A 17,542-nucleotide genomic window follows, 5' to 3' on the forward strand; every position below is an offset into this window, starting at 1 on the left:
TCAATAGTTTTGTGATCTTGGGGAAGTTGCTAAATCTCCTTAAGGTTCAGTTTCCATATCTATAAAACAGTGATAATACTAGCTATCTCATGCAGCTGTTTTGGGGTAAGGATTATGAAAGCAAATGCATTTCAGATATTTACTACAGTACCTAGATTAATAAGCACTCAATTTCACACACATACACAGACATATGCACATATTACATATATGGTTTATATATATATAAAACATAATTATATGATGTGCACACACACACACACACACACACCACTCTTTATTCCTTTAACTCTAAGTAGAATCTCATTTTTTAGCTTAATGAAACGTAGTCATATCACCCATTATTTCGGTCTCTTGTCAGTCTCTATGTCTGTCTCTGTCTCTCTCACTCTCATTCACACACACACACACGTGAACAAACACACACACAAACTTGCAAGCAAAATGTTTATGGGTCTATACTTACACTATTCTTTAATCCAAATAGGCCTTTCCTGATTTATTATTAAAATATTACCTTGCATTTTAGGGAAATTTACATTTTCAGCTTTGTTTCATAGAGCTTTTCTCCTCTTTACCTAACTAAATTCTTCCAATTCTTTATTATTTAGCTCAAATTTTCTGTGAAATTCTTCAGACTATCCAAATGAGAGTATTTTATTTGCTACAGATCTTTGGCATTTATTGCCAAACACACTTAGTTTACTAATTCTGTACTGCTCTTAAACACTCCTGTAACATATTTGACTATTGCACTCCACCTAACATATAAAATCCCATGCCATCAGAAATGTTAATCTTGCCAGAATGAGTCCTCTGAATTTGCAGATATCTGAATTCTACTTATATTGTAAATGAAATTCTGAACATGTGACATTTGCATAAACACTCTAATGTTGGATAAAAATCTCTCTCCCAATCTTTCTTCAAATCTAAGAGCTAAATGTCTCCATTTGCATTGGCAACAAGGAAATTAAAGTCCAAGGAGGTTAATGTATCCATTTGAAGATCTCTCACCTTGTGCAAAATACTGTTAAGGATAGCTTAACCCTTACTTGTGCAATCCTTCCATCACTGATCTGCCTTGTGTGAACCAAACCCTAAACTTGGCATAGAAGCAAAGATGATTGTTCATCCTCAAAGCCCAGATCAAGTGCTACTGCTAAAATAGTGATGGACAATAAGTTGTTTTATGATATGCAAAGGAATTACCCACTAAAAGGAGAACATTTTTCTAGCTTCTTCCTTTAAGCTTAATTTGAAATAAACATAACAATTAGATAAAACATATTAATGAATACTATCACTTTAGGGTAGAGTTAACATTATTTCATATTAGCTACTACTACTACTACTACTACTACTACTACTACTAGCTAATATTTAATGAGTGCCTGCTAAATGCTAGACACAACTCTAAGCACCTTACATGCAGTAGTTTATTTCCCTCTTACAAGGTATTTATTAACCAGTGAGCAACCCTCCTAGCCTTCCTTTTCCTAGTACGGGGATGATGGAGGCCTCATAGTGAGATTCCAGAATACATAAACCCTGATTCTGAGCATGCAGAGAAAAGCTCCCTTCCAATTCGTATCAAACTTAAATGCGAGAAGAAAGTAAGAACTTGGTTATTTTAAGTCATTAAGAAATGAAAGCTGTGGGCTTCTGGGTGGCTTAGTTGTCAAGCATCTGCTTTCGGCTCAGGTCATGATCCCAGGGTCCTCGGATCAAGCCCCACATCGGGATACCTGCTCAGCGGGAAGCCTGCTTCTCCCTCTCCCACTACCCCTGCTTGTGTTCCTCTCTCGCTGTTTCTCTCTCTGTCAAATAAAAAAAAAAAAAGAAAGAAAGAAACAAAAGCTGTTTGTTATGACCGTAGACACTAACCTGAGGAATTCAGTGTTGTCCAGAAAAATCTTCCTTAAATGTTTTTTCATTACTAAAATGATTTGTTTTTGTGCAGAAGAGGAGTGAATTTGTATTCCACATCTGGTTGAATGTATAAGTGAAAATTTTCATGAAACAATGTGAATTTTGCCATTAGCAATAAGAAATAACACCATGCATGTGCACACACACACACACACATATACACAGTAGTTGCTCAATGTTTTCAGAGTATAAGTGATATCTAAAGGGTACGTATCCCTTTTGAAAAAACACAGAGCTTTATTGTACAATTCAACCATGAATAGCTCAAGAACACGGCTTGAACAAAAACTTTCCCAAGACATCTAATATTGCAAAGAGATGACTTAATGCACTTGTTTCCCTAGAGTTGTCAAAGTGTTATTTTTGTGATCATCTACACCAGAAAACAGCATTTCCAGATCATATTTTCACAACTTCCTCCTGAAAAGCCTCCACTAAATTGAGATTTAATGTTGTAACTTTAGGTGTTATTGAGAGTCAATGTAAGAAATGTCCCTTTGAACATTTCTGTTTTTTACAGACCCCTAGGTTAGGACATCATTATGATACCAAGTGCTACTGAGAAATGTTTATACAATCATCAAACAATGACAACTATATAATATAGTAACTTCTTAACTTCTTTTTTTAAAAAAGATTTTATTTATTCATTTGACAGAGAGAGAGCAAGAGCAAGCACATACAGGGGGAGCAGCAGAGGAAGAGGGAGAAGCAGGCTCCCTGTTGAGCAAGGAGCCCAATGTGGGGCTCGATCTCAGGACCCTGGGATCATGATCTGAGCCAAAGGCAGATGCTTAACCAACTGAGCCAACCAGGTGCCCCACTTCTTAACTTTGTAATACTCAACTGGAGTAACTAATTTAACCAAAGACATAGTAATACGCATTTCTTTGTTTTTAATTTTAAAAAATTCTTTACTACCTGTTTTTATTTTTAGTTTCTGATTCTTTTGTTTTTCTTGGCTTGTGAAAATGCTGCAGGTTTTGTCATTCTATTTGTAAATTAACATTTTCTATAATAATTTTTTTGCTGTCTTTTCTTTCCAGCTGAATTCCTTGAAAATAAGGACCTGTTTACTCATTTTTATATTGTTGTTTCACGGTAGCAAAATAAAATTAAATATATGTTAGTGTGGAATAACAAAGAACTCTGAAACTAGAACCTATATTCACATTTCCACTCCATCACTTAAAAACCACATGACATTTGGCAAGTTATATTCATTTATTAGCCTTAGTTTCCTTGTCAACAAAATGCCATAAGTTTACTTGTAGCATTGTAGAAAGGATAAAATAAAATATATGAATGTGTCAAGAAGAGTGTTGCAATCACCAAATTAAGCAAATTGTCCTATCACCTCTTTTCCATCCACAAAGAAATGACAGTAAAGGACACAATGATCTATCATTTGTCTCTTGAGGAGGTATCTACAGAGAGCCTAGAGGAATTTTTGCATGCGGTTTACTGAAGGGCTGTTCTCTGGAGAAGGGCAGGGAAGTAAGAAGCATAGGATGGGTGAAAGTACAGCTAAATAACATTATTAGTCTCAGCCAAAGAACGGCTATGGCCTTCTCTCCTAGGGGGCTGTGAAATTGCACAGCAGAGTTGGTTCCATCTTGAGGCAAGGAGTCTAGACTTTTGTATCCTCCTCTCCTTTGGTCACTGGCTATAGGTTCCTAGGGCATGCAGGTGTGGAGGTGCATAATCACCCAAGGTGAAGACTAGAGAAGGAAGCAGCTAGGGGACGTCAGCAGCCAACACTTGCAGTAGCTGGGAGATGGGTGAATTTCCAGGTTAAGGGGATCTGGTAGGAAGGAATAACAACATCTGTAAGAGCATTATTAGTTTTCCTCTGATTCTTATCTTCCTTAATCCAATAGTTCTCAACCAAAGATGATTTTACATTTGGTGGTGTCTGGAGACATTTTTGGTTATCACAACTGAGCTGGGGAGGGGCACTGACATCTAGTGGGTAGAGTCCATGCTAAGTATTTACAATGCACAGGCTAGCCTCCCACAACAAGTAATTTTCTAGCCCCAATCCCAAATACCAATACAGCCAAAGATGTGAAGTTCTGGAATAAACAAAAACAAAGAAGTCAATACATGTTTACTATTAACAGTTATTGATTTTCTACTAATATCATTCAGACTTTACTAATCAAAAGGGGAAAATGTGGATTGCATTGATTTTGCTAGGGAAAACACACACACACAAATACACACCTCCCACAAACACATCCTCACAGGAACGTTTATCTTGTGACTATAACTAGAATTACTTCATAATCTGCAACAAACACAAATTCAGTATGACCCATGGACTGAAATGACTACTTTTGCAAATGACATCCACACTGCCTTGAGCCTTTTCTTCACATCTGCTTTCAGTTCTGCCTTTATCGACACCTTTGGATAAAGGCAATTTAATATTAGCACTTTGCTGTCCTAGGATCTTTAGGTCCTTGATTGTTGCTTCTCTCCCCTTTTCTTCTGTGATTTTTCACCCTGTCTTCCAACTGAACTCATGAGCATCAGGATGTTTGTATCCAGCTCTGCTCTTTTCCTTTAGCTGCACTTTCCCTGATGGGGAATTACACACCATCCTATAGCTGCCAAATACATCTTGCTCACTTTCATGGCCTCTCTTTCCACTTCTTTGAAGTTCTGTGGTTCAGGTTGTCCAGCACGCAATAGAATTAATTAATCGCCTTTCTTCTTTTCTAAGGATTGAAAACAATTAAACCAATTCTTTTTTTCTAAAACAGAAAAAGTTTTTTTTCCATTGAGTTTTAAATTCTTCAAATATTTTCCTTTTTAAAATATGGAACTAAAATAACATGCAAATAAGAATATGGTGATTGTTAGGAGTAAATTTAATGGTAGAGACTCTCACATCACATTTATATTTTTCTTCCTTTACCACCTCCATTTCTTTCCTTCTCAATCTTTGTGTGTGTGTGCACATGCCACATCCAGATATTTTGTCCTCTCCATCTCTTAATTGCACAAAGATCTCATTTCACAAAACAGATCACTGTTGTTCTGTGGGAGACACCACAGCAGCTTCAGTAATGCCATATGAAATCAATCCTATAATGTGGACAATATACCATTTTGATATACGTCTCATTTTCATCTGGACCTAAAATTAATAGGAAACTCCTAAAGCATCTGATCTCATTCTCTCTAATGCATATCATTGAAACAAAATTCTAGAAGAACCCTTTTAAACAAATCAAAACACAACAACTTGCTATGTCATGTTATAATTTGCCAACTGGTACTTAAAGGAAAATTTGGGATAGGAACTGTGAAAGGAAAAGTGACAGCAAAGATCAAGGATTCCAGACAAAATGGTACAATAGGAATCTGATATCTGATATTCTGATATCATTATTTAGAAACTTTGGAATCTATTGAAGACTTGAAACTTCCAGAGAAAGGCTTGGGAAGTACATTTTGGTTAATATCTGTCAATTTCAGCTTCTAGCTCAATAGCAGCTATCCATCTCCCACCCTTCAGCCTCTTGGCAGGCAGCTGTGCATTTGTTCCTGGAGCACCTTGTAAAAGCCAGGGTAGGGAAAAAGAACCCTATCCTCCAGATATCAGGAATCTGTGCTCTGATCCCTGATTGCTGCTTCTCATCATGGAAGTGCTGACAAAGAAGCAGCAGTCACTGTTATTGCACCCACCCTCCTCAATTTTGTGAGCACCTGCTAGTCTGGCTAAAGTGACTTCCAGGTCTGGAATCTTTATTTGCCCCCTTCATCCTTCTCTTTTTTTTTTTTCCTTTTAGAAGCCAGACATTGAAAATTGGGACATTCAAAAGCAACCACATAGAGAGGAAAAATTAGAAAGTCACGAATATACCCAGTGGAAGACACAGGCTCAAAAAAGACCCGAGAAGATGTTGAGCTTTCTTTTCAGGCTGATCCTTGGCACAGAGATAGCCTATAATAATTATAAAGCAAAAACAAGCCCCCCCCACACACACACACACAAAACAAAACAAAACAAAAAGCAAGCAAATAAACAAACCAGCAAATTTGGGGGAAGGAGGAAAATCTGACTTCCAGAGTTACCAGTTTATTAGATTTAAATGACCAGTTTCCAGCAAAAAAGCGTACACCATACTAAGAAACAAAAAGTATGATCCATTAAATTATCCCTGGGAAAGGCATAATGGCAGATCTATTAGACAAAGATTTTAAAAACACTATTTTAAAGATGCTCAAAGAACTTAAGGAAGATATGAAGAGAGTCAAGAAAATGAGGTATGAACAAATTGGAAATATCAATAAAGAGAGAGAAAACCTAAAAAGAAATCAGAAAGAAATTCCTGAATTGAAAAGTATAAAAACTAAAATGAACAATTCACTAGAAAGATTAAAAAGCCAATTTGAGCAGGCAGAAGAAAGAATCGGTGGACTTGAAGATAAGACAGAAGGAACAGGTCTGAAGAATAGGCAGAAAAATGACTGAAGAAAAATGAACAGAGCCAGAAGGACTTGGGGGATATCATCAAACCTACCAACACATCCATTGTGAGAGTCCCAAAAAAAGAGACAAAGGAGCAGAAAGAACATTTGAAGAAATAATGGCTGAAAATTTCCTAAATTTGATGAAAACCTTGAATATAAACATCCAAAAAACTTAATGAAGCCTATATAGGATGAACTCAAAAAGACTCAAACCAAGACACATTATAATCAAACTGTTGAAAGACAAAGACAAAAAGAATTTTAAAGTCAACAAGGGGGAAGTGACTTGTCACTTAACAAGGGATCCTCAGTAAGTAATCAACAGCTTTCTCATCAGAAATTTTGAAGCCCAGAGGGTAGTGAGATGATATAGTCAAGGTGCTAAAAGCAAAACTGTCCATCCAGAACACTATACCCAGTGAAACTGTCCTTCAAAAGTGAATGAAAAATTAAGATTTCCAGATAAACAAAAGCTGAGAGATTTCATTTCCACTAGATCTGTCTTGAAATAAATGTTAAATGCAGTCCTATAGGTTGAAATGAGAAGACACTAGACAGTAACTCAAAATTGTAGGAAGAAATAAAGATCTCTTGGGCGCCTGGGTGGCTCAGATGGTTAAGCGTCTGCCTTCGGCTCAGGTCATGATCCCAGGGTCCTGGGATCGAGTCCCACATCGGGCTCCTGGCTCAGCGGGGAGCCTGCTTCTCCCTCTGACCCTCTCCCCTCTCATGCTGTTTCTCTCTCGCTCGCTCTCTAAAAAATAAATAAATAAAATGTTTAAAAAAAAAAAAAGAAAGAAAGATCTCAGTAAAGGTAAATACATGGTAATTATAAAAGCTAAAAGTATTATTGTAACAGTGGTGTGTAACTCCACATTTAGTTTCTACATGATTTAAGAGGCTAATCCATTTTTAAAAAATAATTATTAATCTAAAAAACAATGATTAATGTAATTTTGTTTTTAACTCCACATTTTGTATTCTACATAATTTTAGATACTAATGCATTAAAAATTTTATTCATTTATATTTTTGGACACACAATGTATGAAGATGTAATTTTGTGACCCTGACAACTGAAAGGGGTGGAGGATAGAGTTGTTAAAGGAACAAAATTTTTGTACGTAATTTAAGTTAGAATGTTACAACTTTAGGATGTTAAATGTACTCCCCATGGTAATCACAAAGAAAATAGCTGAAAAATATGTACAAGAGGAAATGAGAAAGAAATGTACACATTCACTATAAAGAATACAATCATAAACTATGAATTGAAGGGAACCATGGAGCTCATTTAATTCCGAACCTTAGTTTATAAATAGATGAAAAATAGACTCCAAAAAATTGATGTCTATATAACATGGGTCTTCTAATTTGGAGTCCAGTAGTTTTTCTACTACCTCATGTTAGTTTCACATGTTGAAGATAAAGAGTCTTTTCTGGTCGGGCTTTCTTAAGAATCTGGGCTCATGGGGCACCTGTGTGGCTCAGTTGGTTAAGCATCTGCTTTCAGCTCAGGTCATGATCTCAGGGTCCTGGGATCCAGCCCCATATCTGGCTCCCTGCTCAACAGGGAGTCTGCTTCTTCCTCTGCCTCTCCCCCTCCCCCTGCTCATGCTTTCTCTCTCTCTCATAAATAAATACATAAATAAATAAATAAATAAATAAATAAATAAATAAATAAATAAAATCTTTAAAAAAATAATCTGGGTTCACTGAGTCACCATTACCATTAGTTACTACTGTGTTCTGATCAGTGTTTTCCTGTATCTTTCAATGAAAACCATTCCTTATCTCTTGATATCTGTAGCAACCATCTTGGCTCAGTGTACCAATATCACCTGTCATTTTGACACTAAACTCACTAGAAGGCCATTGGGCTTACTTTCAGTAGCAGTAAAGTGAAGGACATGAAAGTTAGATTCTGGTTCTGGCTTTGCCATTAGATATCTTCATGAACTAGGGCAAGTCATTGAAAGTCCCTGACCTAATGGGGTGCCTGGGTGGCTCAGTTGGTTAAGCATCTGGCTCTTAATTTTGGCTCAGGTATGATCTCAAGGTCCTGGAGATAGAGCCCTGTGACAAGCTCTGTGCTCAGCGGGAAGTCAGCTTGAGGATTTCTCTCCCTTTCCTTTTGCCTCTTCTATCTTGCATGCACTCTAAAAAAAAAAAAAAAAGAAAGAAAGAAAGTCCCTGCCCTATTTGTTTATAAAGTTACTTTGAGTTAGATAGTTACAACACGAATAGATTATTTTCAAGTTTCCTTCACTATCACACCTTGGAAATAATCTAATCATGTTATAATTTTCTCAAGAAAATCTAATCCATTGTGACATCAGATTACCTAGACACCAAGAGAATTTCTTAGTCTACTTCACTACAATGCAAAATAAAATAAAATAATATCCCCATACTTTTGCTTGTTTTTAAAATATATTCTTTAAACTACTAAGGTTTATTGTTCCACTTGCCTCCTACCTAGCATTAATATAACAAACAAAAAACACTCCAGAGAATTAAATTTATTGGCAGTGTCTTCTTTCTTTTTACTTTTTCTCCTTGTCCTTCTTTCTTCTCCCCTTCTTCACTTCTTGCATCTCTCCCCATTCCATCATAAATATCTCCCAGTCCTTTTTTATGTTTTTTTAAAGATTTTATTTATTTATTTGAGAGAGAGAGAGAAAGCACACGAAAGAGGGGAGGGGCAGAGGGAGAAGCAGACTCCCTGCTGAGCAGGGAGTCCGATGCAAGACTCCATCCCAGGACTCCAGGATCATGACCTGAGCAAAGGCAGTAGCTTAACCAGCTGAGCTACCCAGGCACCCCTCCCAGTCCTTTTTTAAATCTCTAAATACTTCAGTTAATTTTCCAAATCTTCTTTTACTTTTCCCAATTTTCTTGATGACTACCAATGATTGCTGTAGGTTGAGAAAGCTCATTAACTAATTCCCTTAATGTCTTAACGTGGCAAGCACATTAACCTACTAAGTCATTCTGTATATACTCAATTGCCTGAGTTCTGTAGGCCCTGGTGGCTCTTTTGGTCAATAGCTGTATTGTTGCTTTTCTTTATCATTCCTAATTGAATGCACACTACCCCTTGATTTCTGTTACAGCTGAACTGCAGTCGCTTGGCAAATTTTCAATCTTGCTGATCTTTCCCCCCTGACGGATTAGTTTTATTTATTTATCCAATTTTTAAAATTGTGGCTTTGGCACACCTGTCTCAGGGTAAGAGAGCACAATTAAACACATTAAAGGAAACACACAAAATGTGGCCATTACATAATTAATCAGTTTTAAGTAGTATAAAAAAATTATTGGCCTAAAAGCATAACATTTGGGGAAAGGGTAGTTTTAAGAGTTTAAAATCATTTTAATTTTTTATTTTTTCTCCTGAATTTTATTTTCAATATATACAATCTAGAATATAAAAATATGTATTTCTCTATGGTGAGACTCCTTTAACAAAATATAACAGCTTCCCCACTTGCACCATGCATAAGGACACTAGAGGAATAATTCATGGAAAATTTATGGGACTGCCTTTAGGTAACCCAGGTACATTTTAATCTTCTTAGAATTATATATTTACTGTATTACTAAATTAGTACATTAATAAGTCAGGGTGGCTATGGAAACTAATCTGCAACAGCATATTTAATTATATAGTTTTGTCATGATTTGCTATCATTTTTTAAATTAAATTTTTATATAGTCTCCTTTCTTTGAGAGAGGATAGCTGTTGAAGGCCATGTTCGTTTCGTTTTCTTGTGACTGAAAGATAAGCTGAAGCTGAGTCAGGTTCCATGATCCACGCAATGTTCTGGAGCTCAGCTCTGGCAGAACAATGTCTAGCATACAGTATCTCTGATTACTATCTCAAATCACTGCTGTTAATTTATTTTCCTTTCCAAGCAATATTGAAAAGTGTTTAAAGATATGGACATCTTTACTTTTATCTTTTGTTAAAGTAAAACTGTGGATGGAGCACGCAAATCAATTTTAACAGAAACTACTCCTCCCATTTTACCAAAATATGGGATCCATCAACAAGAATTTCTTCCCATTTCTCTGTAGCTGAATGTGTTTATATCTGCATTAATCCTTATCTCTCAGGAGAAAAGTTCTTTCTTTCTGAATCTAGTCTTTCTACCTCTTTTCCTAATTCCATTCCCTCTCCCTTGCTTAAGATTTTATCCTATCCATCATGGTATTAATTTTTTATAAATCTGTTCTTTCTGGCTTCTTCTTACTCTTTAACTAAACATTTACTCAATTACTTCCATTTTTAAAAGCACATAAATAAAAATGTAAATCAGAAGAAGAAGAAGAGGAAGAAGAAGAAGAGGAGGGGAAGGAAGGGAGGAAGAAGGGGAGAAGGGGAGAGAAGAGGGCAAGTAGGAAGAAGGAGATTCCAGCAATTCCATCTGCCCCTTAAGTCTCTCTCTCTCTCTCTCTCCCCACCTCCCACCCACCCTCCCTTCCTCCCTCCCATCTTTCTCTCTCTCTCCCCCCTTCCTTTCAACTACAAACTGCTGGAAAATTTTTTCTTTGCTGTCTTTTTTTTTTTTTTTCTGTCACTGCAAATTCAGTATTTGGCCACTATGACCTAATTTTTGCCTTTACCATGTTACTGATACTGTTTTGGAGAAGATATAAAGACACTTTATCAGTGCAAAATCCAATATACATATTAAGGCTCAGTCAAACTGAATTTTCTGCATTATTTATAATCTTTGGACACTCTACCTTCAATCATTCAACAATATTCAAGGATCTTATAGTCTAGAGGATAATATATATCAAAAAGCAGATAATTTAATAAGTGTGAGTACTGCTGTGATTTTTGTAAATGTAGAAGGATATCATAGAAACTGATAGTTGCCACCCAATATCCATTTTCTCTTTACAAAGAAACAAAACTCTGATTTAATTGCAGGAAATCGATGTGCCCAGATTAAAACACATACAAACAGACAAATTTTATATTTGCAGCATCTCTTGCATTTATATATAGCCAGATGATTAAATTCTGGCCAATAATATGTAAGTGAAAGCATTTGAAGGGGACTTAAAAAATGTAAGGAATGTTTGCTTCTGCTCCTCTTCATTCTTACTGTCTGGAACATAAAAGCCTCAGCTAGAGCTAGAACAGCCATATTTTGACCTTGATAAAAATGAAAGCCAGAAGCCAAGAATAATAAAGCAGGAAGACTAAAGTGCCTGATTCCCTGATAACTTTGCAAAGCTTCCATAACAGTCCTGGATTGCCCATTCTCAGATTGTTTTTATGGAGAGAGTAAATTCCCACAGCCAAGTCTCTGTATTTGACAGAGGCACATTAGAATCACTGGGTATAAGAAAAGAAGAAAGAAGAAAGAAAGAAAGAAAGAAAGAAAGAAAGAAAGAAAGAAAGAAAGAAAGAAAGAAAGAAAGAAAGAAAGAAAGAAAGAAAGAAAGAAAGAAAGAAAGAAAGAAAGAAGAAAGAAAGAAAGAAAGAAGAAAGAAAGAAGAGAGAAAGAAAGAAAGAAGAAAGAAAGAAAGAAAAGAAAAGAAAGAAAGGAAGGAAGGACGGAAGGAAGAAAAAAGGAAGGAAGGAAGGGAGAGAAAGAAAGAGAGAGAGAAAGAAAGAAAGAGAGAAAGAAAGAAAGAAGTGAGGAAGGGAGGGAAAGAGGGAGGGAGGGAGAGAGAGAGGAGGGAAGGAAGGAAGGAAGGAAAGAAGGAAGAAAGGAGAGAAAGATACATATTTGGATCTCTGTCTCAGCTATTTTTTTTTTCTTATTCAACATACTTTTACTGGATTGGTTCCATCTATTTCTCTTTCATACCTCTCTCCTGAGTTCCAAAATCCTATACTCAGCTTCTCCTAGAACTTTTTCTTTGAATGCTGCTTAGCCACTGAATTCAAGTAAAACCCAAATGAGTTGCTTTACTCTTCCTACTCTGAATCCTATCTTTTGGTTAATGATGGCAGTTTTGACTAAGTAAGCTACCAAATCTCAAAAACTTGGAGGTAAGTCTTAATTCTTCCTTCTTCTTCACTCTTATCCTTCAAAAGATTGACTCTAATCAACTTCTACTTCAGAGTTTTGCTTGCAGCGATCCACTCCTCTCCATCCTCACCAAAATTGTCTTAATCCAGGAGGATTCTTTTTTTCCAAAAATTAGTTTTAGTAGTGCAATGACACAGCATAAAGCACTACACCATTTGACAGGACATCCTTTTATAGGTGAGCACCAGCGTACAGTTAGAGAGCTTCCCCAATAATCCTGTTACCAACAGCTGCTTAATCTCATTCTAAAGTAAAGTGTTCTTTCTACAGCATGCTGAACATTCACTTCAGCTTATTGTAGAAGGCTTTTCTAAATGGACCTCCTTCTTCTGGCGGGAAGGACATTTCATCTGAAAACCTATAAATGGGTCTGTGCTTGTCTGACAGTAACCAATACACTGGTCTCACATCTGTCCAGCAGCCACGGCACCAGATTTCCCGATCAGCCATGCACAGACCAACCCCACATCTGTCCAAAAGAGCATTCCTGGAAAGGCCCTGCACTCAAAACAAACCCCCACACTACTCAGGGAGGGGAACTGTTCCAGGATAAGAGGCTAAAAGAAATTGAACCTAAACTCTTCATCAGGAGTGCCCCGGTGCCTTGGCTCGGCCTGCAGACCCTTTGGCTCTTCTTTCTGGTGGCCTGGCGCACAAGCTGTCCCTGCGCTATGCAGGCTGCAGCCCTGAGAACCCATAGGTTTTGTGCCTGCTCTGCTTCTGTCTGATCCCGCAGTCCCCAAACAAGGAGCGCATCAGCTGCCTCCTCCTGGCCGTGGGGGTTCTTCCACCGCGCAAGGTTGGGATTGCCCCAGTAGCCTACACTTTCTCTTTAGGACTGGGTCTCCGCATCTTGAGGCCCAACTCCAGCTGCTCCGCGAACCACGCCAGTTCCCAAGCCAGCTGGTCCACCTGAGCCTCCGCGCTTAGAGGCGCATCCTCAAAGGCCCGCCTTTCGGAGGCCTTCCAGCCTCCATTGGCCACAGAAGCCCTGTTCAGGGTTTTCTTCTTTTGCTTCTTAGGGGCTGCGTCACTTTTATTCTCTTGGACTATTTTAAAAAGTCATACCTAAATACCCCTCTATCCTCCAGTCCCTTATCTTTCCATCTATCACTGCCCTATCAAAAAGAGTTAATTTCCAAATACCTGGATCTGCTTATGTCCATCTCGAACTTAAAAATTTTCAATTACTCTGTTGCCTGCAGGGTAAAGTTAAAATGTTATAAATGACCCTTTCTAAACAGCCCCTATTTTGTTGGCGGCTTCTCTTCTCTTCCCCCTCCCCCAATCTGCACACCAACAGTACCAAGAGCAATTACTTCCAAATCACATCTGACTGCTTGCTATTTCTATGGAATGCCTTCTCTTTCCCTATTTCTATCGTTTTATTTCAGTTGTGCCATCCACCTTAAATCCTTTTCCTCTCCTTCTCCATCAGTATACATTTGTTTCTTACTTATCAAGGCCTAAATTAGAGTCAAGTCAGACATGGAGCTTTCTCTTGCCCACCTGCCACATCAGTGCAGTTATTTTTTTTTTTAAGATTTTATTTATTTGAGAGAGAGAGAGTGAGAGAGAGCATGAGAGGGGAAGAGGGTCAGAGGGAGAAGCAGACTCCCCACCGAGCGGGGAGCCCAATGTGGGACTTGATCCTGGGATTCCAGGATCACGACCTGAGCCGAAGGCAGTCGCTTAACCAACTGAGCCACCCAGGCGCCCATCAGTGCAGTTAATTATCCCCTCACCTCTTACTATGCTTTTGTGCATACCACTATGACACAGTTTATTACATTGTTTGAGTCAATTTTGTATATTTGGTTATATTTTATGTATTAATTTTACACGTCCTTGATCATCTTAAAGGCAGCATCCTGTATTCATCTTTGCATCCCCCAGATGTTCTGTAACACCTGACACAGAGATGCTCAAATCATAGTTGGGGTTTTGGACTAGTTATCTACATTTTGGCTTCCTTCTAAATAAAACTTGTAACTGCAGAATAAGTGCTTGCAGACAGATGTAAGAATGACTAGAAAATAATTTTAATTAAATGCTCTGTTATGAGAATGATCTTCAAATTCCTTTATGCTATGAATTCATCTTCTTTTCCTAAACCCTAACACCCCAGACCCAGAAAGCACTCTCCCTACTTCTTTTTAATCAAATATATTTTCTACAAGTAATGTTTCATGAACCTGATTTTGAAATGCAAACTTTACTTAATGAGCTTTGGATAATCTATAGTTTTGAATAACAAATTTCTGTAATTTTTAATGAGTTTCTCTGCTTTAGAATCATGCTTGTTACTTTTCAAAAGACCTCAGAGAAAAGGGATGACTTAGATTAGAGCTTCTTCTCAATTTAAAAAGGAAAGAGAACAAGACAAGAACTCAGGGTCACTGAGAGATTAAAGCAAGTGTTCTTTGGCACATGTAAATGGAATGTATTTAAAAAGCTTTTCAGGATCTACCTGCAAGCAGATGGCTGTAAGGTATATAAAAGGGGGCATGAAATGTTCCGTGTATTCAGATTTATCTCTTCTAAAGGGAAATTGTCGGGAAAATGATGACAAAATAGTTTTGGATTTGCAATGCTATTCCTTACTTTATAAGATGACTCAGCTTTTAAATTGTAAATCATGGCTTATAAACTTGTGCTTAATCTATCTGAAAATATGGGTAAATTCATGAATTTGAATCATCATACCAAACAGGAAATACAAATTTGTACATCTGGAGGAAATTATATTTTGGAAGAACAATTAACAGTAACATATTTTAACAGTATATTTTTTGTGAAAGTTTAGCTTCAACAACCCGCAAAAGTAGTAAATAATGAGAAAATAAAATTCATATGGATTTAGGCTTTGTGAATGATAGTGAATGTGTGACTTTGTGAAATAGACAAATGTAAACAGAAGATAGACATAGGTCTACAAATAAATAATATTTTGCACATTTTATTATTATTTTTTTTTAAAGATTTTATTTATTTATTTGAGACAGAATGAGAGAGACAGAGAGCACATGAGAGGGGGGAGGGTCAGAGGGAGAAGCAGGCTCCCCGCCGAGCAGGGAGCCCGATGCGGGACTCGATCCCGGGACTCCAGGATCATGACCTGAGCCGAAGGCAGTCGCTTAACCAACTGAGCCACCCAGGCGCCCTATTTTGCACATTTTAAAGCAGTATAATGTTAAATGAGAAAATGAAGACTGGATGTCTAATAATCCAAAGTAAAGATACACTATTTCAAAGTGTATATATGCATATACATGCTGTGTACATATATGCATTTATATGAATGTATGTATTCAGACACCCACACAGGTTTCTGTGTATACAGCTTGTGACTACTTAAAATGCATTTTTTTGAAAAGTGCCGAGCACCAATATTGCACAGGTTGTGTTGGTTTGTTTCATGTTTTTGCAAAATTTTAATGTCAAGGAAACAAAATATTTTTTATCTCTAATACTTATTAGACATAATTTCCACATCATTTACTTTTGATCAGTGCTCTTCAGTTTCATCATAGATTCAAGGTTGTCCACATGAATAGCAAAGACAAGCCTTTAAAGGTAAACCCCAGCTCTGAAGTTTACTAGTATGACCTTGCAGAAGTTTTCAACTTTTCGGAATGTCATTTTTTTCCCAATATTAGTGAAAATGAAATAAGCAAACAATCTCTCTGGCATGCTATTGTGAGGATCAAACAAAAATAAAATATAGGCAGGGCGCCTGGGTGGCTCAGTCGTTAAGCGGCTGCCTTCGGCTCAGGTCATGATCCCAGAGTCCTGGGATCGAGTCCCACATCAGGCTCCCTGCTCCGCGGCAAGCCTGCTTCTCCCTCTCCCACTCCCCCTGCTTGTGTTCCTGCTCTCGCTGTCTCTGTCTCTGTCAAATAAATAAATAAAATCTTTAAAAATAAATAAATAAATAAATAAATAAATAAATAAATAAATAAATAAATAAATAAAATATAGGCAAAAGCTAGATTGTCAATAGAATTAGTTCCCTGCCTTCTACTCTTGGTGGTAACCTTCTGCTTTTGTTTTTGCAATCACATTCTTTTAAAGCATGTTAGTTCACTGAGGGAAAGTCCAATGTCAGGCTGTAGGAGTCCTAGAAATTACAAACTTACAAGTATGCTGTTATCATTTGTCTTCATGAATATAAGTTCCTAGAACGTTCATGATGTTTCACTTTAACTTAAATTTATAATCTTGGTCCATGTCCTTCTCAAAGTCACTGATAACTGAATCCAATATCAAATATTATTTTATTACCATACCCGCTCTAGAGGAATGATCTACTGTTATTAAAAGATGAGTAGAAATTTAGACATTATTTCTACTATGATCATTTTATAGTGGTTTGAAACTCAGGGTTACCAAAAATTTATGAAAGATTTTCCAGACCATCTATGTTCTATCATACTCCATTTCTACAATTACATATAGAAAAAACACTTTTCAAGGCCTGAATTTCTATGTTATAGAAAAGGATAATGGGAAAATGAATATCAATTACTAGTAATAAAGCCATTTTTTCATTGATTTGCAAATCCATATGCATTTATTTCATAAAAATTACAGGATTCAATTCAGAGTTCCATCTGTCCCCCTTTTGAAGTCAGAGAACCATGCTCTAAATTAATATCTATTTCTTACCCAAGTGGCTTACAAATCCTGATTCATTCTAAAATCTGTGGAGTAAATAAAGACAAGTTGTACTGACATAGCATTTCTTTAGCTCGATTCCTTGCTAATTTAATTTCATGCAATTTAATACATTCTAATTGAGTTTATTCTAACCTACATGGACCTAAAAGATTTGGTGAAGTGAGGAGGGGTGTCGCAGCTTTGTTTCAAGCATCTTCTACATGTGATGGTATAAATGGCGGGCAGTACTCACGGCTGATATGATGAGCTCTCCTCCCAGGTTCTGGATCTCAGCTTTAACTTGACTGCAGATTTTCAGTTGGTGAGAGTAAAACTTAATCTGTTCCAGATAGGCCAATAAATCTTGTTTGCATGATGGATCTGGACACTAAATAGGCATAAAAGATAAA

General features: G+C 37.0%; 1 protein-coding gene and 1 pseudogene across 1 annotated transcript in view; both read right to left on the reverse strand.

Annotated features, from left to right (window-relative positions):
* Positions 1-17,542, reverse strand: part of CTNNA3 (catenin alpha 3) — a 1,723,003-nt gene that overhangs the window by 55,971 nt on the left and 1,649,490 nt on the right. Inside the window, exon 17 of the mRNA XM_021700133.1 lies at positions 17,386-17,520. Coding sequence (XP_021555808.1) covers positions 17,386-17,520 — 135 coding nt within the window. The remainder of the gene's footprint in view (positions 1-17,385; positions 17,521-17,542) is intronic.
* Positions 13,031-14,240, reverse strand: LOC110589360 (annotated as a pseudogene).

The sequence above is a fragment of the Neomonachus schauinslandi genome, chromosome 6, assembly GCF_002201575.2.
Source record: "Neomonachus schauinslandi chromosome 6, ASM220157v2, whole genome shotgun sequence".
Classification (NCBI taxonomy): domain Eukaryota; kingdom Metazoa; phylum Chordata; class Mammalia; order Carnivora; family Phocidae; genus Neomonachus; species Neomonachus schauinslandi.